Genomic DNA, 25245 nt, shown 5'->3' on the forward strand with positions numbered 1-25245 from the left:
CTTGTGACCCTTCTCTGAGGGGATGTCCCATAGTCTACAGATAGGTATGGGTATCTCTGCTCTGACCCTCCTCATTCTCAACAATATGGTTTGTTTGTTTTGGATCTTCTGATGAGTGTTTCCTGATCCCATCAACACCTCATGATCACACAGTTTGGTATGCTTCTTCAATGTGGGTTTCTTACTTCTCTGCTAGATGGTTGGTTTTTTGTTTTTTTTAACTTTAAGTCTTTTAATACCCCAGACCCTATATCTTTTGATAGCCAGGCACCATGAGCTTTCTTCACCACATTTGCTTGTGTACCCATTTTGTCTTCAGCGATCATGCTGGGAGGGTGAGCATCACAGAATGCCAGGTTGTTAGAACAAAGAGGTGTTCTTGCATGGCAGAGGCCCAAAGTCTTTCCACTCCCACAATGTATTGCCATATAAATAAATGTACATAGGCCAATCCATAGATTTGCTTCCAAGATCTTTCCTCTGTTTCCTTTTACCTTCCTCCTGTCCCACCATCACGTTTGCCCTTCTCCTGCCTCTTAGTACTTCCTCTCAGCTAGCTTGCTGTTGCTCCAACACCCCCAGGATCTCTCCATCCTACTCGTGGATTTCAATTCCCTGGTTGTCCCCAGTCTATGGCATTGTTTGCTTACCACTCCCTTCCCTCACCTCCTCCTCCCTCCAAGTCTCTCCAGAGCTATCAGTCCTATTGCTTTCTCCTCGGGCTTGCTTCCTATGCCTGTCTTATATTAGGAGGCAAACCAACAATAATGGAGACAAATAAAAAAAAAAACAAAAGACTGAATGAAAAAAGAAAAAAAGAAGAAGAAAACAGCCACACACAAAAAAACCCAGCCCCAAAGCATACAGAATTCCAGGTCTGCCTGCTGACCTCTATGATTGTCTGCCCTCCTCTCCTGGGGTATTCTGGGTACTGACCCTCCTAGCCTGAAGTCTGTTTGGGGGGCTTCTCAGGGACTTTGTGGCTTGGCTTTATTCCTGTTGCTGATCTGTTATGTTCCCTTTTTTGTTTGTCTCACTGTAGGGGCTTCAGACCAGACTCCCTCCTGGCTGTGTGTTCCCAGTGTTGTCCTCTCTCTCAGTATGTTCCGTGCCTTGCAGTCCCCTCTGTGCCTTAGCAGCCCCACGCAGGCACGTCCTTGGGACTTGGTGTGCAGTTACAGAATCTAGACCATCACTCTCACTTTTTCCTTCTTGGTTTGCTTCTGGGTGGGCATGATAGGCCGGCCCCTCTCCCCAACCTGTAGGTTTAGTGTTGTCCTCTGTAGCACATACTTCTAGGTAGGGGATCAGTTTGACTCTGATTGGGACTGGCCCTGTAGCCCACTCTGTTCATGGTTGCTCCATGTGGTTACGTTACCTTCAAGGTTTGTCATGCCATGGTGGGGTCTGCATGCACACTCCCACTTCTGTGGAGACATAACAATACCCTCCCCCGGGTGGGTTAGTGCCCTGCATCTCCACTGCCATCCTCTTCCCCCCCTTTTTGCCCCATTTTATCCCCCCCCTTTCTTTTGCATTGGATTGACATGTGCATCCTTGGTTTGGCCTGCCCCCCCTACCCGACTGCCTGTACCTCAACCCATGTCATGTGAGATAAGTGGCTTTTCTTCTATTCCTACTGTGCTGATTATACTGACCTCAGTGGACTCATGTTGTATGTGTCCTTTTGTGATTGGCTACCTTTGCTTAGCATAATTTCCTCCAACTCTTCCAATGGGACAATGTGCTTTACGCGATCATCAGCACTTTTTAGGGATGTATAGTACTCCATTTTGTGTGCGTGTTGGGGGTGGAGGAAGGGACAGAGAGAGACAGAAAGAGAGAGATTTCTATTCTAATCATCTATCAATGGAAATTTAGGTTGTTTCTAATTCTTTGCAATTGTGAATTGTGGCACAATAAATATTGGAGCCAGACAACTGGCCTTTCTGTTTCTTACCTCTTTTGGGTATATCCCAGTAGAGGGATAGCTGGGTCATAAGGTAGCTCAAGTTCCATTTGCTTTAAATATTGCCAGGTCACTTTCCACAGAGGCTGTATATATCTACACGACCACCAGCAGTGGAGGAGAGTCCCTATCTTGCCACATCCTCACCAACATTTGTTGCTGTCTGATTTTCTGATTTGGGCTATCCTCAAGGGTGTTAGGTTGTTTTAATTTGCATTTCTCTGGTGGGTAATGATCGGGAGCATTTCTCATGTTTATTGGCCATTCGGGTCTCCTCCTACTCCAACTTCTGTTCAGGTCTTTCGCCCACCTCCTCAGGGAATTCATTATTCTCCTCTTTTTGCAGGCTAGGAGGGTACTGTAGATTCTAGTAATGAACTCTCTGTCTGTTGTGTCCTTGCTAAAAGTGCTCTCCCGGCCTGTGGGTTCTCTTGTCACTCTCTTGGTGAAGTCTTTCGATGCACACAGGTGTTGTTATCCTTAGTGTATCTCACTTGTTGATTTAAGGTTCACCTGTGTGTGTACCCTTTCCTATCACAGTTAACCTGTGCCAAGGCTCTTAAGTTTGTCCTGATTCCTTCATTGATGGTCCTGATAGTTTGGGGTTTTATTTCTAGGTCTGTGATCCACCTTGAGTCTGTTATTGTGCAAGGGGTGAGATAATAATGGTCCTGTCTCACTTTTCCACAAGTGGATATCCATTGTTTCCAGCACCACTTGTTACAGAGGGCGTCCCCTCCCCCACTCGATGCTTTGGAGACTCTTGTCGAAGATCAGTTGTCTGTATGCTCATGGTTTTATTTCTGGGTTTTTATTCTTTTCCACTGGTCTGAGTATCTGTCATTGTTACAGTACCACGCTGTTTTGACCACAGTGGCTGCTATAAAGTCAGGTACGGCTAGCCTCTGACCTTGTCCTTCTTATTGAGGAGTTCTTGCTAATTCTGGGGCCTCTTCCTTCTCCACATGAAATTGGTGGTCAGTTTTTCCAATTCTTTGAGGAAGGTTGTGGTGTTTGAATCAAGATAACGTTAAACTTATCTAGTTCCTTGGGTAAGGTTGACGTCTTTACTATATTGAGTGTTCTGATCCACAAGCATGCTATGTTCTTCCATTTGTGGGGTCCTTTTGATTTCCTGTAGTAGGGTTCTGTAGTTTTCCTTCTGTAAGTCTTTTGGTTTTTTAGTTATAAAAATACCTTTATATTTCCATTTGTTGTTGGCTATTGTGACGAGTATTGACTTTTTGATCTCTTCATGGTCTTGTCTGATGGACAGAGCAAACCAATAGACTTCTGTTTGTTGATCTTGTACCCTGCCACTCTGCCATATTCTTCTATCACTGCCAGAACTCCTGTTGTGGAGCTCTGAGGATTTTAAATGTACAGAATCATGTCATCTTCAAATAGTGAGTTTCACCTTCTCCTCTCCCAGACAGATACCTTTAATGTCCTTCCGCTGCCTTATGTTGTTAGCTAGGACCTCCGGCATGATGTTCAATAGAGGTGGAGACTAAGGTCATCTTTGTCTGGTTCCCCTTTTCAGTGGGATTGTTTTTGTCTTTTCTCCATTGACGATGATGTTGGCTTTTCATAGATAACTTACATTAACTTGAGAAATTGTCCTTCAATTCCTATCTTCTTGAGTTTCTTAATTAGGAATGGGTGTTAGATGTTGTTAAATGCTTTTTCTGCTTCTATTGATATTGTGATGTGGTTTTTATCTTTTTTTAATCAATGCGGTGAATAATGTTGATGGGACTTTCAGATATTCAACCAACCCTGCATCCCTGCAATGAATCCCACCTGATCATGATGGATATGTTTTATATACTTTTGTATTCTATTCGCCAATATTTTGTTAAGGATTTTTGCATCTATGTTCATTAGAGATATGTCTGTAGTTCTCTACTCCTGTGGGGTCTTTATTCTGTTTGCCATGTCAAAAGAAGAAATAGATATGGTTATTATGAAAATACCAATAAAAAAGTTCCCAGACCAGATGGCTTCATAGGAGAATTCTACCAAGTATCCCAGATCATAGAAAAAGAGGGCAAACTTGCAAACTCATTCTATGAAGTCAGTTTAACTTTGATACTCAAACAGAATAAAGACCCCACAGGAGTAGAGAACTACAGACATATCTCTAATGAACATAGATACAAAAGTATCTTGTGTTTTGCTTCCATTCCCTCATCCTTTAGTACTTGTATTTCCCTTTGGTGTGTGGACTCCATCTCCTCTATCATTGTGTCCTTGTTCTGCCTTGCTTCCCTTATATCCCGTATTACTCCAAGCAGCTTTCTGAAGATTTCTCTTTTTTTGGCAGATCAAGGTCTGATTCTTCTATGAGTGTTGTTCGGTTTATGACTTCCTCTGCTTTTGCATTTTGTTTTTCTTGTTTTCTTGTTGAGGGTGTTGATGTATGCTGCTGTCTACATGTCATTTTGGAAGAACCTGGCACCATTTCCCTGGGAGACTGAGGGGCCCTGAGCTCTTTCTCTGTGTGACTGGTAAGAGTGATTTGAGGCTCCTTGTGGCCTACAAAGGTGGTTGGTTGGGTAGCTACTATGTAAGCAGGAGGCCACACCGACTCATTGGCCGGCAGTGGTAGGGGGCCTCAGAGGTTAGGCTGAGGCAGGTGACTGTAGGTATGCCACTGGGTCAGTCCTGTAGATATTGTTGGGACGATCATGTAGCATGGAAACAGGCCTGGTCTGGACTGTCTGGCCACAATTTACAGTCTCTTAATGATTCTGTGGAGCCCAAACTAGTGTAGCCACTTTTTGTCTTGGGCTGTGGCTATCAGGACCTGTTGGCTTTCCCTGCTTCCTTATGTTAAAATCCTAGGCTATGCTCTGGGGATTAGAGTTCCAGCTGTCTTGTTATGTTAATGCTATGCTAATGACCAGGGTTCTGGCAGCTCACATTCAAAGTTACACAAAGGAACACAGCCTGGAATTGAAAGTGTTTTAAAAATTTTTTTCTTTTTTATAATGGTTTTTAGGGTGCCCTGGTATCTGGGCTGTGCCATGCTGTCCCCCAGGAAGGGGGACCAAATTAACAGTAGGTTTGGTGGCCAACTGGATCTGATTTCTTCCCTGGCTGCACTCCTGTGTCACTCCCAGCCCTACTCTGTCCAGCAGCTGCATTCTATCACAAATAAATATCCCACCAGCACTTCAATTGCTACAAATTAGTGTCTACTTTATATATCTATCATTACCCACATTGGCAGGTATGGAGTTGGGGGGAAAGGCAATGGCCGATGAAGTCACTCCGTTACTGACTGGGGAAGGGAGCTGCAAATCCCTAGACCAAAGGAGCAGGGCTGATGATAGCAGAGAGGGGAACACTGGTGTGAGATCTTGTGGCTAGTTCTTGGAGGCTCTCTGCAAGCCTGGGATTATATCCACTTTTAGACAACAGCCTGGGGAAACTGCTGCTTGCTGCAGGTCTTGTATCTTGGGTGCAGAAAGGGGTGGCAGACATCATCCTGCTGGACCTGGCAAGGGGTTAGTGGAGCCTGAGGATGGACACAGTGAACTTAGTGTTATAGTGAGTTCTCGAATTTCTTCATGGGTGAAAATTGCAGGGGGAGATATAAACCAGACCCTAGTATACTGGATCTATTTTTAGCACTCAATCTCCCAATATTGACCTCCTTACCTCTTGATTTTCTGGTCTAACAACAGGAGCGCTGGACAGGTGATTCTACCTGGACACCATCTTGACACCCTTCCTGAAAGTATTCTTCTTCATTCTCCTCCTAATGAACTATATCCATGGAGCTGGATATTATGATAATATTTGAGAAATTGCATGGGAGTCCTGTCCAAATATCAGATAGGACTTACAAGAGAGTTCTTTCCTTTTATTGTTAAGGAGGTTGTTAATTCCTGAATTTATAATTATGAAATTTTGTAAAGCTGCGGATCAACTGAAACATGCGCTGAATTATCTTTGCTTATGATTACAGTCAACTTGTATAAGTAAATTGACTCTCAGAAAATGAGCTGGACAATGTCCAGGACGTACCTGGACAGGCTTTGGGGTAAATTTCTGGCTGCACTTCTTACACAAGTCCAGTAAAAAAGCTCCAAGATCTGTTTTCATTCGAGGCCACCGTGAATATTTGGAAGATAAATGACCCTTTTTAACTTATCCTGTTGGCTTATCTTTTGGACAGGGTGGTTTTGATGTATATGAGATCTCATGGGAGCATGATATCCAGAAGCTATGAAAGTACTGAATAGTTGAAAGATCAGTAGGATTTTGAAGTCATTAACCCAATAAATGGAACGTTCGGGTGATTGTGTGTGCTAACATCAAGAGACTTAAGATTGTACCAGGAGACCATTGTCATCCTGTCTCTGCCCGTATCTTCTGGTGTATGAATTTGGGTTCCAGGGGTTTAAATTAAGCCATCCTTAAGGCTCCTTCCACAAGGCATTCCCCAATGGTAGGCCAGCAAATGTTAATCAGCTAGTTCTGGAGGGGTGGAGGAGTGGCCCTCCTAGTAATATTTGCATATTTCTCTAGTTTAAATACTACTACCTTGGATAATTTCAAATTACCAGTATAACATTTCTCAGTGGAGAATTGGGAAGAGGGCCCTCACAGATGGCATGACCCAGTTTTCTTCTCTGGGCGAAAAGCTGTGTTCTGGCCCAATAATTCATTTCAGGGGCTCAATTATCTAGTCTGGTTGTTAACAGTAATCGTGATGACCAAATATTTTCGCTCTGTGGATACAGTCATATCCCAACTATATGTCCCTGTGTCCCACTCCTACCACCTTCGCCTAAGCCACCGTTAATGCCCACTTGGACCTCTGAAGCGGCCTCCCAGCAGCGGGAATCTCCATGGTTTTCCATACAGTGGCCAGCCTGTTTCATAGTACTTTTGCCGTTTGGGACCAGTACCATCCGTCTGCATAAAATCCACCGTTGTATGTAAGGCTCTCCAAAACTGGTCCATGTCCCCAACCCTCTTGCCTGCCGCCTTTCTTCCTTCTTTCTCCTTTGTGTTCAGGGTCTTTCCTTCTTGTATGGTTTCTACAAAGACAGCAATTTGGCTCCTTGATTACCCACAGCTGGTTCACACACAGGCTTCGTCACTGCTGTGTGATCAGGGCTTTTTCCTGGATTCCAGAAATCTTTCACTGATTGGGCTCTCATCTCATCCCCAGCCCATCTCTGCTGTAGCTCCCAGGAGTCAGTTGGTGATGCCTCAAAGTGGCTGTGAGTGGCAGACTCTGCTCCCACTTCTCTGAGTGTCCCCCAGCTGGGTTTCTGCTCAAGGTTGGACCCAATACCCTGTCCTCCTTAGCCTCCCCAAAGCTTCACACCACTGGTGCTACCATAGTCCAGAGCCCTGGCCTTTCATGTTTCTAGTACTGACATCAAAATTCTGCTACAGTTGTTAACAAGATCACTGCGGCCCTCCAGCATCTCAAAGCTGCTTTGGGGTCTAGACCCTCTTAGACCTCACCAGTCCTGGAATACTTTGTCTTGTTGCTGTGGTTCTGCCTCTGGATGCTTGGTCAGTTGGGAAGAGACCAAGACCCCACCAATAACAGATGTGGAGGCCCAGTGACCATAGTTAACTCTATCAGGGTGAGAGATCTTGGGACCAAAAGAGAAAGCACCAGTCAGTTCACTCCTGTGTGTCACCACTGCTCTCTCCTCATTCATGGACAGACGGCCATTTCCTAGAGGACAGAGGAAAGGCAGAGATCTCAGCAGGGGAAGCAAGATATGTTCTCCGGGGCTGTGATCTCTGCTCACACGTCAAGCTCTTGTCCCACAATAAGACTGGACATGTGCTGTCACAGGCACACAAGCTCAGGGTCCATGTCCCTCCTTGTATTGTACTGATTTATGTCTTTTTCTGAGGGATAAAAAGAGTTAGAGTCTCAGAAACCCACAGGGACAGTTCTGCCCTGGGCCGGTAGGGTCGCATTGAGTTGGAATCAACTTGGAGGCAGTGAGGTTTCTCATTTTTAATCTTTAAAAAGAGCCCTGGTGGCACAGTAATTAAATGATCAGCTGCTAACCACTAAGTTGGCAGTTCAAACCTGCCAGCTGCTCTATAGGAGATGTGTCAGTCTGCTGCCAAAGAGATTACAGCCTTGAAACCTTATGGGGCAGTTCTGTTTTGCCCTGTAGGGTTACTATGAGACAGAATTGACTCCAGTGTTTTGCTTTTGCTTTTGTTTTGTTAGCCTTTGTTACTTCAGAGCCCAGCATTCTTCCACCATAGGGTTTTCCACCCTAAATATTTAACAGATTATTGTTATCCCCTTTGAGGCATCCATGCTCATTCTGGTTTCGAAGGACAGGAAGCTGGCCTCGGTGCTTTAAACCGCCACCTCCGCAGAAGCATAGAGCCTGCTGCATATGAGTCAAGGGAGTGGTTGATTCAATCGCCTCTTGGTATGTAACTTGGACTCTAGACCTGTGTCCTGCTGAAATCAATAGCCGGCTACGTAATCTCCATCTCACCAATCGCCTCCCTGGCCAGCACTTGTGCTGGACCTCTTTTTCTCTTAGCCATTGGGAGCAGGGATAGATTAAATAGGTCACGCCCCTGGGAAGCCAGCTATTTTGTCCTGTGGGGTCCAGCAGCATAGTCTCCCAAAACTAAGGACTCGTTGCTGTGGAGAAAGAGAGCAGGTGGAGATCGGTAACCATACCAGTTGCAGATTCCCACTCATTACCACCTCATATTATCAGTTGAGAGCTGTGTCTTTTGGGTCAGTTCTTCAGAGGTCTCCAGGCACTTCTGAGATGGACTCAAACCCCCAGGCTTTCTGTTAGCAGCCAAGCGCCATAACTGTTATCATTTGGTGCCAGCAAGTCTATTCTAGCTGACTCATGGTGACCCCATATGACAGAGTAGAACTGCCCTATATGGGTCTTCTTTGTTGGGATCTTTTACAGAAGCAAATCATTCTATTTTTCTTCCATGGAGCAGCTTGCTTGGTAGGATTGAACTGCCAACCTTTAGGCTAGCAGCCAAGTACTTACTGGTAATCCCTGTGCCAACAGGGCTCCTTGTAACAGTGATTCTCCGAGGCTGTTACTTAATGAGCATAAGTCGGGTGCCATGCACTGCTCGGGGGTGTCCAGCTTCTATGCACATTGACTAGTAGCAGAAGTAAACTTTATATTTGTACAGTGCTTCATAAAGTTTAAAGTACTCTTACACATCATGTGAACTTGACATTGCTCAGTCATATATGTGTGAGTGTATGTAAAAGTATGACAATGACACTGCCTGACAAAATAATTAGATACAAGGAGACTCTGGAGGACTAGTTCATTCAACATATCTCAGTTCACACAAATTTGATAATGCACCCGACTTGCAAGAACATGCCCATTGCAGCGGGAAACTGTAGCTGTGGTTAGTCAACAAGGGCTGGAAAATGGATCTTCAAGTCCTGTAGCATATTATTTTCTTAAAGCACAAATTTTAATTTTTTCAAAGAACTCATCTAGATCTTTTCTCTCTCATCTCTAGTCCTTGACTTGGGCACTGCAAGAGTAGGTTTTGTGGTCCAACCTTCTTGCCCCTGAGCCCTGTGGGAACAAGGCTTTGTAAGCGCTCCACACCAGGCTGGAGCTGGAAACCAGTGCTGTGGGTGGCTCTTTAAATGTTTTGAGAGAATGGCCTAACCCATCCACAAGCCCACCACCATTGTTGCTCACCATTCCTGGGTTAGAGATGGGGATGGGGTACCTGAGACCCTCCTTACACCCATAACCGAAATGACTGCCTTGATTTCAGAATCCTTGCTCCATGCTTGGTTCCTAGAAGTGACGTTCCAGGAAGGCGGGGGCAGTGTTTTTCCCTCAGGTGTCCTCCACTAAGTGGGTGAAGGTGCTGGGGTTGCCCTTCAGCACCTTTGCTACTGACTTCTTCCGACCCAAAGTGCAAAAAGTGGAATGAAGTGGGTCAGGCTGATGCTCTGGGGACAGTGGGATTCCGTTTCATACACCTCAGCCTGTCTGACTGGAAAATGCACTACAAATAAGAGGATAGTGCCTAAGAAAATCCTTAGGAAACAGTCTTATTTTTGAGGGGAAAAAACAGGACACACAGCAATAGTCTGGAAATGTAGGTGACGGGGTACAGTCACTGGTTTGTTGCTATCCTGCAACACTATACGATGCGTGCAGTGTATTGCCCTCTTTAGCTGTCATTCAGAGCATGCTGCAAAATTGCGGGGGAAGTCCGGCATTGGTCCTATTACATCACCACCTGCCCGTGCATCCACGATGCATTGCAGAGAGAGCTGTGTCTCTGCTTTTCCAGGAAGAGAAAGGCACCTTTGATGCACCCCAGCAAAGAGGATCAAGGGAGTTCACGCTTTAAAAAAGAAGATAAGCAGATTTTCAACATCGCCTCGGTTTTCCTTAGCAAGTGTGAATGCATCTCCATCACACGCAGAGAAGCAACCCTGTGCAGTGAGAGGAGCCCGAGATTCACGGTCACATGGGGAGAAGTTCAATACTGACACAGTCACTTCCTCCACCTATGCGCCCATGGCCAAGGTGTTGGGCCTCTCTCTGCCTCCGTGTTGTCCTCTACACAAGGAGCGTGACAACATCCCTTAACTAAAGGAATTGTTATGAATATTGATCATCTCATGTCTAAAGAGCCTGATACTGGACAGGCAGCCAACACATGGGATCTATGCCTATGGTGTAAAAATATGGTGCTCACTGTTTAAATATATACCTAGTGGAGCTAAAGCAACCTGTTGTTTCCTGAGATCAAGTTCATTTCTTCTCCATCTCATTCTGATGGGAAGCAATGATTACAATTGTATATTCCAGCACGTGTTGTGGAAGAACCAGTCCATGGCGGAAGACTTCCAAGAAACCTCAACCTTCTAGGCTTCAGGCTCGCCTCTCACAGTGTGCTAGAACACGTGGCCTCACCGTTGCTTCTAGGCTAACTGCTCTGTTTCTATTTGCTCACATGGTAAACTTGGGGGCTCGTTTAGTCAATTGTGTTTGAAAGTTTTCCTTGCTTTCTCAGCTCACAGGGTGATAACCGAGAATTGGTAAAACCCCAGGGAAACATTCCAATGTACAAACAAGGAAATGAGGATTCTGAGAGTCAGGGTTTTGTTTTTCCCTTGCATAGCAAGGCTGGACCCAAACGAATCCAGAACCCAGGTCTCCTGAGTCCAAGATCAGTGCTCTTTCCACTAAGCCACGTTCCCTCTCTCCCATGAGCTGGTATCACAATCGAAAATCAAGTTAGTAACAGCAGAGCCGGACTCTGACTGACAGTGTTAACGTAAGCATTTTATTGACTAACTACCAGATTAAATGAATCAAATTGATTTGACTGTGGAAAGGACCAATTACAGGGTGTTTATACTTCTCTCAGTCGCGGTGCACGGGTGGCACAGTGGACTATGCCTTGTCGTGAGGCCGGAAGTTCGTACCTACCAGGCAATCCACAGGGAAAAGATGAGCTTTCTGCTCCCGTAACGCGTTAGTCTCAGGAACCCACAGGGGCAGTACTTCTCCATCCTATGAGGTTGCCGTGATTTGCCTGTTCGATTCAGTCTTCTTGTCATCAGACATGCATGGTGTTACTGTAATTTGGGGACAGCAAGGGGGACACGAGGTTCACGTGCTCTTTGTGCCCTACGGGGAGACCCTTCGAGACATGACTTGTCCATCTGAGAAGCCCTGAGACTCTCAGGACAGCTCGGATCCTACATTGTTACCTCCGCGTGTAACAGTGAGTCTACGATTTCCATGACTACCCTGGGTCAACTATTTTCATCCCTGGTGAAATAAGGAAATGATTTAATATTGACTAACCAAAGGCAACATGGGCCCCTAATAGTCATATGCACGATCACAAGATGTGCACAGTGTGTATGAGTACACTAAGAAATGACAGCTCCCGTTCAACTGCCCTGCTCAGTGGCAATGATGTTTCAGATCTGCGTGGTGGAGAAAGTGTATCTCGTGAATCAAAACAGGCTCTGTGTCTGCCCTGGGGCTGTGCCGTAGGCTGTGGTCTGAGGGCTGACCAGTCGGTTTTTTTTTGTAGCTGCTTGGTGGGGGGTGTGATTGGGGAAGAAAGAAGGAACTTCCTGGTTGTTTGCTTGCAGTGGTTTTCAATGAAAAACAACAAAACAGTACAGCATGGGTCCCACAAATGTTGCTGTAGGTCCCACAAATGTTGCTGTAGTCGAGTCAACTTTGGTGAATAGCACAATTCCTGCACTAACTTTGAAGAAAACAAGGTTTAGTGAGGAAACGCTTTGAGGATTTGATTCAACAAAAGAGGACAAAAACAATTGAAGTTCAGGTTTCTTTTGTTTTCCGTTCTAGTGAAAGCTAGAAACCACTCAACTCAGAACTCTTAATAATCTAGAAACCGGACTTTAATACCTTATTCACTACTGTAAGACATTATCAATAGTATTTAGTTTCACATACTGGTCCATGGAGATGTGATGGGAAGGGAGTACTAAAGGTATAAATACACCCATTTCCATCTACTTCTCTAGGTTTGTACTTTCTGTGAGCAGTAAGCCTCTTTTTTTTTGCTAGTACAGTGGTTCTCAACCTGTGGGTCACGACCCCTTTGAGGGGATCCAACGACCCTTTTACAGGGGTCACCCAATTCATAACAGTTGCACAATTACAGTGATGAAGGAGCAACAAAAATAATGTTATGGTTGGGGGGGTCACCAGCACATGAGGAACTGTATTGAAGGGACGCAGCATTAGGAAGGCTGAGAACGCTGCTCTAGCAGTACCGTTGGTGGGTTGGAACCATGACGTAGAAGAGACAAATCTGAGAAGCAAACAGACAGCAGCAAAAGTAACAGAGGAAAAAGAAACCAAAGAAAGAAAAATTAGAAAAAACAAGAAGAGGTTTAGGAGCAAACAGTTCTTAAAGACTAAGAGACTAGACAACAACAGAACCTCATGACGTTCCTATCCTAACTCTGAACCAGAATGTATCATTGCTTTCATCGTGGGTCATTGGAAGTCTCGTTCGCCAACCCTTGAGCACAAAAGTGGTTCTTGTTTGGGCTCATAGTAAACACAAATTAGAAGCAGTAAATGAATGGATAAACAAAGGGGTAAATGAGGAAAAGAGAGGGTGGGAGAGTCCCAGGCCCCAAGGACCTGGGGTGATGATCCACAGAGTTTTACATTTATCTCTCAAGAGCAAGAGACCATGGAGTCGGCTAACCCCGACTCAGCGTGAGCCAATAGCGTTCTCGGGTGGTCGTGTCACAAACACTCACCCCTACTGTCCTTAAGTATTCACACAGTGCTTTGCCTGTTTCTTTGGGAAACTTTCTGAACTGTCATCTCTTGTACCTTCTCATCTCAGAGTCCCAACTCCTTCCGTTCCAATGGCACCGTTGGGAGTTACTGTTATAAGCCACTCTCCCCTTGTGGGTGCTGCCTTCTTGGCTCTCCCCACAGAGTCCTGTTAGCTTCTCTGTTAACCATCGGGGAGAAGTGGCCAGTCTCCCCTATGCTCCCACCCCAGCCATCCATGTTAAGGATGCTAGAGCCCCAGGAGGGCCCTGGTCCTTTGCTTCAGACGCTCACACCCATGGCCATGCCCTGCAATTCCCATTTCCCATAGTCAATCCACCTGCAGAATTTTAACTTTAAATATTTTGCTCTCTGTCCACAGAGCCCTGACCTGTCAACAGCGCTCAATTCAGACAGATCTGGATTGGGAATCCCACCTAAATCACATACTAGCCTCCGTTTGTTTGTAATTTTCAGACAGCGGCAGAGTCGCCGTTCAGAGGCTGCTGAAGGAAAGCCGTAACTTACCCTGACTCGCAGCATGACGCCGACTGTATTCAGTCCGGCAGTCTGGTATCAGGGCACGCACAGGCGTGTGCGCTCAGGGAGTGTGTGGTGTAGGGTGAGTACCAGTTGCGGGTATGTTAGTAGAACTGGCTTCAGAGGGTTTGGGGTTCCTTATCACAGAAGCATTTCCTGCCTGCCTTATTTAAACTCCCCTCCCCTATTATTGCCATCATGTAGCACCTACTTCAATTTTCTGGATACAATTTGAAAGTATTGGCTTGTGGTTTATTTGTTTATTACTTGTCTTTCCCTCTGGACTGTCAACTCCATGAGGCAAAGGTAGGGTCCTTTTTGTTCAAGACTGAATCTGTATTTCAAAAAATGAAGTGTCAGGAATACCCATTGAGTACTTTAATGGGTAAATAAATTCTGCTTTTCACTTATTTATAATCATTTATTTGTTTTTATTTTTCCATGGAGTTTCAATGGCTGATTTTTCAGGAATAGATAGGCTTTTCTCTTGAACTCCTCTGGCTGCGCTTGAACCTCCCACGTTTTGGCCATCAGCTGAGTATGTTAAGCTTTTGCATCACTCGGGGACTCCATGGCTGGGGGATCCTCAAAGAGGAGACTGTGCACTGTGGGTCCCAGAATCTCCTGGGACTGCTTGTTAAAAATGTAGATTCCACCCCCATGACCCTTTATCAGATCAGAACTTCTCAGGAGGTGTGTCATTGTGTGATTTTTATGTGCACCTAACTGTAAGAATTTCCATCGAGAAAGACAGAAATGTACAGCTGGGGCCAAGAACACAAAAGGATACGAGCTGAACTAGGTGCTGCGAGGAATGGACAGAGGGAACCCAGGGGGGGGGGGGGCTTGTGTGTGGGACAGCAGTGGTGGCCCAGTACAGGGGGAGGTCATGCTTTGAAGGACATCTGCAAAGATTTCTACTCATCAGCAGGCAAGGTGGACAGACAGATGAGAAAGACAGACGAAAGTGTGGGAAAGCTAGGAAGGTCAGGCAAACTGTGCCCGTGGTCGACAAGTACCAGAGTGTATGTTGTGAGATTCTGGTGGGCAAAAGGCTGTGGATGACAGCAGATGCCCAAAATACATTTGCAGGATCCACACAGGGAAGAGGCCTCGGGTGAATCCCCTCTGACCATAACGGGAGGATGGGGATAACCTGGGTATCAGAAAGCAATACTGGAGAGACAACTATAATAAATTAAAATGATAAATCTGGCTCGAATTATTAAAATCTTATCACTTGATCTCCCTTCTGAGACAGTTTGCACTTGCTCTGGATTTTCATGATTTTTGTGTTGCTTGGAGGTTTTGTTTGTTTTTCCTTCCTATGGGGTTTGTCTCTGTTGTATTTTGTCATTGTGGGTGCTTTTCCATGCCTTTCGGGATGTGAAACCCAGGATAGGCCGACCGATAGAGACAATTAGAATAGGGGCTTCTGGGGGTCCAGTGGGGGAGGAGGGGGCTGGTAAGGAGGTGCTGATATCAAAGAGTTCAAGAAGGAAGACAATGTTTTGAAATGGATTGTGGCAGTGATTGAACAACACTGCTTGATGTGATTGAACTATGGAATGCGAGGATGTCTGGATTAGCTCCTAATAAAATGGGAAAAATAAAATAAACTGTGCCCTGGGTGATGGGCATTCATGTGTGGGTTGGTAAGGGAATGGAAAACAGACCTGAAGTAAGAGCTTCATGAGCATTAAAAGAGATTGGTGGTTCTAATTCATCCAGAGGTACCTCTGAAGAACGGCCTGGCTATCTGAGGTGTTAAAACTCAGTCATGGAAACCCCTAAAGAGTGTAGCTCGATTCTGACACACACAGGTCACCATGAGTTGAATCCACTTGACGCCAAGTGACATTGGTCCTAGACCACAGACTCCTTGCGAGCAGACACGTGTCTTATCAGACCGTGTGCCTGAGTACCTGACAGTAGATATTGAGGGGCTGATTGAGTGAATGAGTCCAACTGTCCCTCTGTAAGTTACTGCTCTCTTTTGAAATACTGATTAGCTACAGCTTTCATGTGAAGTTCTAAATGATTCAGTATTTTTCATCCTTAATCCTATATTAACCCTTTGACTGCTATTCAAGTATAGGAGTGGCCTAATTTCCTAATAGTGCTTTAGTACAGGATCCTTAGTGGCCTAGTGGGTTACAGGTTGGGCTGCTAACCACAAGATCAGCAGTTCAAAATTGCCAGCAGCTCCAAGAAAGAAAGATGAAGCACTCTACTCCCATAAGGAGTTATAATCTTGGAAAACCACTGGAGTTGTTCTAGCCCGTCCATAGGGTCCCCGTGATAAAATGTCAGTGGGAGTTTTATTGGTTTGGGCTTCGTTTTTGTTTTGTTTGGGGGGGGGGTGTTGCGGTGGCTATAGCACAAATATGAAAATCAGTGGCTTTAAAGAACAGAAATGTATTTTTTTATTTTTATTGGGAGCTCTTATATCTCTTATCACAATCCATGCATTCATCCAGTGTGTCAAGCACATTTGCACATATGCCACTATCATCATTTTCAAAGCATTCTCTTACCACTTGAGCCCCTGATTTCAGCTCCCCATTTCTTCCCTCTCCTTCCCCTGCCCTCCCTCCATCATGAACCCTTAATAAGTTATAGATTATTATTTTCATATTTTATATTGTCCTCTGTCACCCCTCACCCACTTTTCCATTATTCGTCCCCCTGGGAGGGAGTTATATGTTGATCCTTGTGACTGATTCCTCCTTTCTCCCCCCACCTTCCCCTAATCCTCCTGGTATCTCTACTCTCATTGTTGGCCCTGAAGAGTTTATCTATCCTGGATTCCCTGTGTTGCAGGCTCTTATCTGTAGCAGTGTGCATGCTCTGCTCTAATCCGATCTGTAAGGTAGAATTGAGGTCATGATAGCAGGTGGTGGGGGAGGCAGGGAGGGAAGGAAGCATTAAAGAGCTAGAGGAATGTTGTATGTTTCATTGGTGCTATACTGCATCCTGACTGGCTCATCTCTTTCTTGTGACCCTTCTGTGAGGGGATGTCCAATTTTCTACAGGTGGGCATTGGGTCTCCGCACCATGCCCCACCCCCATTCACATTGGGTATGGTTTTTTTCTGGGTCTTAGATGCCTGATACCTGATCCCATCAACACCTCATGATCACACAGGCTGGTGTGCTTCTTCCATGTGGACTTTGTTGCTTCTCAGCTAGATGGCCATTTGTTTACCTTCAAGCCTTTAAGACTCCAGATGCTATGTCCTTTGATAGGTTGTCACCATCAGCTTTTTTCACCACATTTACCTTTGCACCCATTTGTCTTTAGCCATCATGTCGGGAAGGTGAACGTCACAGAATGCCATGCTCTTGTGTTGAGGGAGTACTTGAATTGAGACCCAATGTTCATCTGCAACCTTAATTCTTAACATATAGATATGAATACATAGTTCTATTCCCCTCTCTTTATATATAAATATATTTTAATATGTACATGGCTGTATTTAGACCTCTGGTTCTTTCCAAGGCTTCCTTTCACTGCTTCCTTTCACTTTCTGCTTGTCCTACCTTCATGTTCGGCCTTCATTCGGGTTTAGTAATTCCTCACTGCTACACACCCTTCTTTCCATTGAGTTTAGTTCACTTGTGGTTCCCTTGTTCCTGGGATGGTTCCCACCTGCCCCCACTTTGCTTTCTCTCACCTCCCCTTATCCTGTATCTCTCAGGAACCATTGGTCTCCGAATTATTTATCCCGCCTCTTATCTAGATAGACATGCAGATACATTAATAAGTGCAAAAACCAGGCAAAGCCAAATAAAACAACAAAGGAAGTAAAAACCAACAAAACAACAACAGCAGCAGAAAGCAAGAACAAAATAACAATAACAAAAAGAAAGCCACTGACAAAAATGGAAAAGCCTATAAATAGTTCAATGTCTGTTTGTTGGTCTTTACAAGTGTTTTCCCGTCGAGTCTGATGGGTGTCACACTCTGTCTCCAAAGTCTATTTTCAGTATTTCTTGGGGATTTCATCACTTTGCTCCCCTTGCTGCTCTGTTGCATGCCCTTATTTTTTGACCCCACTTCATGAGGTCAGATTGTGCACTATTCCCACGCTGTGTCTCCAGTGTTGTCTCCCGCAGTGCTATGGTTTAGTAAGGGACGTCGTGTCTCATGGTGGGGCCAGCCCTATAGTATTCTCTGTGCATTGTCTGCTCTGAGCAGAAATGGATTTTCTCACACTTCTGTACACCAATCAGGTAATCAGCCATGTTGATGCCTTCCAAGAGTCCCTCTTTGTTTCTGTATCTGCTACTGATTCTGGGGTTCCTATGTTTGTAGGTGGTCTTCCTATAGACTCTGTTCTCTCTCTCTCTCTCTCTCTCTCTCTCTCTCTCTCTCTCTCTCTCTCTCTCTCTCTCTCTCTCTGTGTGTGTGTGTGTGTGTGTGTGTGTATTACGGTGATTTTATAACTTAGAAGTGATTAGGTTTAGGATCCATTGTCATACACTGGTATGACCTCACCTGATTGTTTACATTCAGGAAGGCAAGCTCCTCTACCCAAGACCTCCTGACTAGAACCTCATGTAACTACTCCACGGCCACAGGTAGACCAGTGCTTGGCCAAACAACTTGAAACCACAGCCTGGCCAAGTGGACACATAAAACTAGTGATCCTGGGAATCTATGAAGGACTTGTTTGTTATTCCTAGATGGGCAACAATAAAATCCAACCCAAGCGACCAGGTGGTACTGAGGTGGAAGCCCAGAGAAACACAGATGGCTTTTGCTGTATTTAGGGAAGGAAGTCTCTCTGTGGCTCCTCAGTCAAGGACCCTCATGACAGAGCTAGTTGCTACCACCTCACAGGGCCTTCCCGGAGGGATGAATACTAAGCAACAGACACTATACTAAACATGGGAAGAAGGTGGCTTAGAAAGTGACGTAGGTAGATGGAGATGCAGACGGGCTGACACAGTCAGTGACAGGAAGGCTTGTTGTTGGTTGGCCCATCAAGTCAGTTCCAACTCATAGCAACCCAGTGTACAACAGCATGAAACACTGCCTGGTCCTGCACCATCCTCACAATTGTTCCGTTTGAGCCCATCGATGCAGCTGTGGGTCAGTCCATCTTGCTAAGCGTGTTCCTCTTTCCCACTGCCTCCCGACTTCACCAACATGTTGTCCTTTTTCAGGGTCTGGTCTCACCTGATAAGGTGTCCAAAGTATGTGAGACAAAGTCTCATCTTGGCTTCTAAGGAATCGTCTGGCCACACCTCTTCCAAGGCAGATTTGTTTGTTCCTTTGGCAGCCCTCGCTTACCTGGCTTCACATTCCAGCTTTGTCATTTGCTAGCTTCTGGCCTTGGTAATTAAACTGGGGGTAGGGGTGAGGGGAGAGGGAACTCTGTTGCTTCATCCATACAGTGGAGATGATAGGATTTAGCTCACAGAGTTTTGTTGAGGATTGAGAAAACAAATAGAAGTAAAACTCAGCGCTTCTCTGATGTTAGACGATCCGGCCGAGCTTTCCAGAAGGCTGGGAATCTGGGCTAACCAACTGTTTCTATGGTGATGGCGGAGAAACACTCATACACGCATGCATGCATTCACAAACATGTGCACAGACATGGATACACACCCCTACACCACCCACTCCTAGAAAAACAGAAGTGGTACCCGCTCCTGCCCTCGGGGGAAGTCTCATTCTGGATCCTCACCCCTACTGTAATACAGGGTTTCCAAAGGGAGAAGGCAGAGTAAACTGGGGCCATGCCCTCCCACTTCCCTCTTTCCTGAGCAGAGCTCAGCGACCAAGCTGCTAGGGAGCCCGTATTTGGGGAAGTGGGAGTTGAACCAGTGTGGGTGGCTAGAACTGAAACATTTCTTTTACCACCCTTCTCTTCCACCGCCCCTGTCTCTCTTCTGTGCCAGGGGTGGAGGAGAAACAGCTCATGCCTGTTCTGTACCCACCCACCCTTGGATGTGCTCTCGCCACCTCCAGACCTACATCACCACTCAGCAAGACTCGCCGGATGCCCGCCGGGCTCGCGGCGGAGCTCTGAGTGCTTCATCCAGGACCTCCCTGTGAGCCCCTAAGGAGACGGAGCCCAGAGTTGAGATCTTTCCTAGCCCATAAAGACCAGTCTCTACCCCAGCATTCCGCCCCAACGCTCTTCCCATGCCAGGCCAGAGAGAGTGTACCTTTTGAGTTCAGTGTAAGAGGCCATGATTTCAATGATCATGTTTTGTTTAAAACGCTGTAACCATTCTGTATGGGAGCTCAGGCTGCCTTACACCCTGACCCCCTTGTTCCTGAATCTTTGCTCGTAGGAGAAGAATCTGGACTGGTTTCCTCGGATGCGAGCCATGTCCCTCGTTAGCAGTGAAGGCGACAGTGAGCAAAATGAGATTCGGAACCTGCAGGAGAAGTTGGAATCGACCATGAATCTGGTCAGACAGCTGTCGGGGCAGCTGGCAGAGCTGAAGGAGCAGGTCAGTGCCCCGGGGAGCCGGGCTGGGAGGGACCGGACTTTTCACCACCTGGGTAAGTGGAGGCCCAGGGACTCAGGTAAGAAAGTGTTATCCACAGAGGGTCCGCTTCCAGTTCTCAGCCCCGGACGAAGCCGAGCAACTCTGGGAAAGCCCCCCGCAGCGTGCTGCTGTGCCCACGTGTCAGCAGGCAGGGGCTTCTGCGGCTCCCTCCGCCCCACCTGTGTGAGGCGCCTCTCCTTCCCCAGAAGGGGGAGAGGAAGGACAAAGTGCCGAAATACAAGGACCCGTTTGTGCCTTTTGATAACGAATCGTATCATCTGGCATCGTAGCAATTGCAAAACACTAGAAAGGGCAATCACCATGCATAACCATCACTTCAGAGCGCTAACCAACACCTCGATAACACAGAGGCATTGACACTGTTAAAAAACATTGTCCACACTGCGGTCACCGTCAAAATGACGGGGGTGACTGGGACGATTCTGGGACAAGCAGGCTGTGCTTGAAAAGGCTCTGGGTCCCGTTTGCTACCCACAACGAGGGCTACCCTTTCTCTCCGTTTATGGAAATGTACTTTTAAAACGTTTGCCCTTTTAAAACACACACAACAAATGACTGCATTCTATATAATGCCAGACGGACTTCAGGAGGCTGAGCAATATGAACCCCAAATGGAGGGGGCCCCCAGCACTGGGTAAGAGAGAACAGATCGCCTCAACATACTCTCTTTCTCTCCTCCTCCCTGCCCCCAGATGACAGAACAAAGGAAGAATAAGCAGAGACTGGGCTTTCTGGGATCAAACCCAGCCCATGTGAATCATCACATGCCACCACACTGATACCATGGGGCGAAGCCGTGACTGGCCTTTCATCAGTGCCTTGCCTGATTCCTGAATAAAGAACCGAGATGGAGGGGAGTGAACAGTGCCTATTGTTGAAAAGTTCAAAACAACCAAGTGCCAAGATGTTAAGTGGTTTAGCTCTGAGAACAATTTCTAGCTGTGCTTTCATGGTTGAGAAGAGCAAGCCTTCAGTGCAGCAAGCTCGAGAGCACACAAGGCGCCTTCTTACTGCAGCGTGCAGCGGCTTGCCCCAGTGGACGGGGGGGCAGGGGGGAGCGGGGCTGGGGAAGGAGATGCCGGGCAGGTATAAACTAACTTTCGCTAAATCGATGAGAGTCGGTGTGTCTTAAATGTTAGCAGCTGCCTCTGTGGTGGTCGGCTGGGATTTTTTTTTCTTTACTGTTATTGCCACATATAGGTCAGTGCTCTGGGAAGCCATAATTCGGTGGCTACATTGTCCTCAGAAAAAATGATTATATGCATGAAAAGTAAAGGTTGAAAAGGAAACTGGTCCTACTCCCACACTGCGGCACCCACAATTTCCTTACTGATAACCTGACACCCAGAAGGGTTCGGAGAGCTGGGAACTCAGTGCTTTGGGGCTAAGCCCCATCGCCGTGACAGCATCCAGGCAGTGCCTGCTTTCTCTGTGGCGCAGAGGTGCGCTGCCATCAGGAAGCACTAGGGAGGTTTTTCACGTGACTTGTGGCAGGCCTGCTTTAAGTCATGTGTCACCTAAGAAGAGGCCAAGAAAATGCTGACAAAAGTCCCAAGGAAGAATAACTTCAGGACGTGTGTGTGTGCTCTTGAAATACATTGAGATTCATTATAAAACATTTTTAAAAGCTTTAGAAGTGACAGGGGAGATCCAGAATACTGTGCAGTCTCGTCACTGGCGTTCAGAAACACGGAGTCAAGGCCTTTTGATTCATGAAGGTGCCCTTTAAGGAAGTGAGCATTTTTATGTCCCTACCCCTGCAGTTAGGGAAAAATAGTGCGAGCGGTGTTTTGAGCCCTCAGAGTAATGCAGTGTTTCCATTGCGCATCTTCCGGCGCATCTGCAGAGGCTGGGAAAGGTGGAAAGACAAGAACCTCTCCCCCAATTTGTTTTTATGTGGAATTGTGCAACCAGGCTCTGTGAAGAAAGGACGCCAGACCTGCCGTGCTCAAGTTATTCTTGGGAACGATGCATTCACGGTGTGGCAACTAAAGCATCACGGTAATGAAGATGGCCAGGAGAGCGGCTGTGTGCCAAGGGAACACGGCCTGGGATACAAGCCTCTCAAAGGTACATTGCCGATTGGCTTCCTGGCTCCCTCCCCACAGCAAGGCACTGACTGCCACCAAGGCTGGAGGTCCCCCTGTCTCAAAGCTCGGTGTTTGTCTAATATGATGTAAGCTGTTGGTTCCTAGAGATCTCAAAGAACGGCCTGTGGAGGATGTAAGCCTGGACCAGTTCTATTTCGGCATTTTCTTAAATTGTTGGCAAATGAATCCCAAAGCTGCTGGGGCTTCCAGACTGGATCCACTGATGCCCGGTACCATCTCATGCTAAGAGTTTGTGACTCTGCTGGGATAACAATATTTTTCCTGACTAGTCTCTGGGAGACCATGACATCCATGGTTCAAAGATAATAGAAATTGAGACATGTTTGCATTTAGCTAACAACGTTGAACCTATTCAAATAAATCTTTAGGCGGTAGCACGTCTTTTTTTTTAATGGCCTCACCCAAATCAAAGTAGTACAAACATCTTTTTAAAAAATAGACTCATCATTATTCATAGTACTAGGTGATGAGTATATGAGAGGACTTCAAAAAGGTTCATGGAGAAATGAATGAAGAGATAATGGAAAATGGTCAACACTGACAGCTTCCACGACAGTAACCTTTCTATATTTCTACATAAAAAAAGGGTTTCTGACACCCAAGCTAAAGATCAGGAGAATAAATTAATTGGTACAGTTGTGAACAACCTGCCCCTCAGATGATAAGCTAGCTAATCTTGTCTGATCTCCTGAGAGTTGTAGGGAGCGTTCACAGTTCTGTAGCATTTTTTCCTCCTATTGAAGTATGCAGTAGAGTCTACAGCTAACAAGAGTGTAACTGATTAAAATTTGATTATCAGCTGTCCTTTCAATGATTCTATTTTTCCCCTACTGAAATTCTTAGAGATTTTTAAGCAAAACAAACAAGCAAACAAAAAGGACACCTTCTAGGACATTAAATTCATGATGTAGAAGGTAATGATGGGATATTATCTATAAAATTATATATACACACACACACACACACAAAACTGGACCTACGCAATTATCAATTAGTATTAAAATAAGGCCAATAAGCTTTGATTTTTTTAATGTTAAGGAAAATGTTTAAATTTAGCTATTAAAATTCACATTGGTTCACAAGTATTAGTTTCTGCTAATATAGTTCATTTCAAATAAAACTTGTTTTATTTGCTGTATGCTCCATCATGACACTCAACAAACAGTTTACGTGCTAGGATGCTACATTAAAACATAATTTAAAACACATTTTAGGTGAGAAAATTGTATCATATAAGATCTTAATAGTCTTAAATAAATTATACAAGTGTAACATTTTTATCATATTTTCTACCCCTTGAGAAAAGTTAGTTTGTATATATTTTTAAACTTCATTCAAGTCAGAACTAATTGTGTGGCTATTTCTAAATTCTCAGCTCCCAGGGCAATGCTTTGGCAGCTCTTTTATAGTCATTTTATAGGAAAGAGTAAGAACCACAGTCTGAGCTACTGCTCACCTCACCCTCTCAGATGGAAATGAGGCGCCTTTGAGGGAAAGTAAAGAGTGGGGCTTCTGATTCTAGTATACTACTATTAGGGGAAAGAAGGACACATTCCAGACAGTAGTAAGACGTTTGCATATTCTCCAGGGGATTAGTAGACGCAGACTTAAGGAAATAGTGGACAAAGGCATAGTGATGTAACAGATTACAGGTAAGAGATGAGCCTTAAAGCAGCCCCAAAATAAGGCCTTTTGAAAGAAAACCAAACCAGGCCCATTGTCGCCATGTAGATTCTGATTCATAGTAACCCTATAGGACAAAGTAGGACTCTTCATAGGGTTTCCAAAGAAGGTTGTCACATCTTTCTTCCTTGGAGATGGGGATGGCTTAGAACCACTGAACTTCTGGTTGGCTTTAACCACTGTGTAGTCAGGAATCATCCTCATGAAAGCGACTGACTATGAAATGACCGGTTGCCTATTGTTTTTGTTCAAACTGCCTAGAATGCTAGACCACCATAGTCTGACCCACAGATCCAGGGCCAGTATGCTATTAACCCATGATACAGTGGATACATTTAAGGTGTTTAAAATATGTCGGCAAACATGTGCTTACAGAGAGCAGACAAGCAACCAAAATGCCGTGTGGAACTGCAAGGTGCACCACCATGGGCGTGGAGTGGGGAGGATGCAAGGGAGCTGCCTATTTTCAAATGCTGACAACTGTTTTCAATTTTTAGAACATGCCTGGGGCCAAATGAGGTCATTTAACCACTCAATTGCTTTGTCTTAAGTAACTATTGATAAACCTATCCCATTAGGTAGGAAAAGAAAAAGAACACACACACCCACACACACACAAATCAAGCAACAGAGCTACAGTGCATGTGTAAATTGAGAAATCAGAGAGTAAATCCAGGTATCTATCATCTCTGAACTGGAGTGTTAACACAGACTTGAATAATTTATGAAATCATCGTGCCAGTACTTCTCGTATAACCAGTAGGCTTGCTTTTTCCTGGAGTAGAAGATTAATATATTGACCTCAAAGAAGCTTATTTTAATATTATATGTCAAGACCAGTGTAGTTCTAATTTATACATAATATCAATAAAGTTGGATTTGCATAACATTTTGCATGTGATATTTAATTTCTTTATTCACCTCTTACTGTGTTTCTTGATGGCAATTTTACAAGCAAGTTTTGTGGGACACAATTCTGGTGACTTGAACAATCCTGCGGAGTAAATCCTTGATGCATTGTTGTACCCAGGGTTGGTCAATGGTTGGCCAAACCCCCAGTTTGTCCACAGCTCTGGAGAGAACTGTAGCATCACAGC

The 25245-nt window shown here is 45.3% G+C and overlaps 1 protein-coding gene across 1 annotated transcript in view; it reads left to right on the forward strand.

The window, feature by feature from the left end:
• The window catches only part of ITPR2 (inositol 1,4,5-trisphosphate receptor type 2), a 590339-nt gene extending 565331 nt beyond the window's left edge, over positions 1-25008 (forward strand). Inside the window, exons 56-57 of the mRNA XM_075551968.1 lie at positions 20133-20294; positions 21047-25008. Coding sequence (XP_075408083.1) covers positions 20133-20294; positions 21047-21133 — 249 coding nt within the window. The 3' untranslated portion in view covers positions 21134-25008. The remainder of the gene's footprint in view (positions 1-20132; positions 20295-21046) is intronic.
• Positions 25009-25245: the final 237 nt, after the last annotated feature.

Source organism: Tenrec ecaudatus, chromosome 6, assembly GCF_050624435.1.
Source record: "Tenrec ecaudatus isolate mTenEca1 chromosome 6, mTenEca1.hap1, whole genome shotgun sequence".
Lineage (NCBI taxonomy): Eukaryota > Metazoa > Chordata > Mammalia > Afrosoricida > Tenrecidae > Tenrec > Tenrec ecaudatus.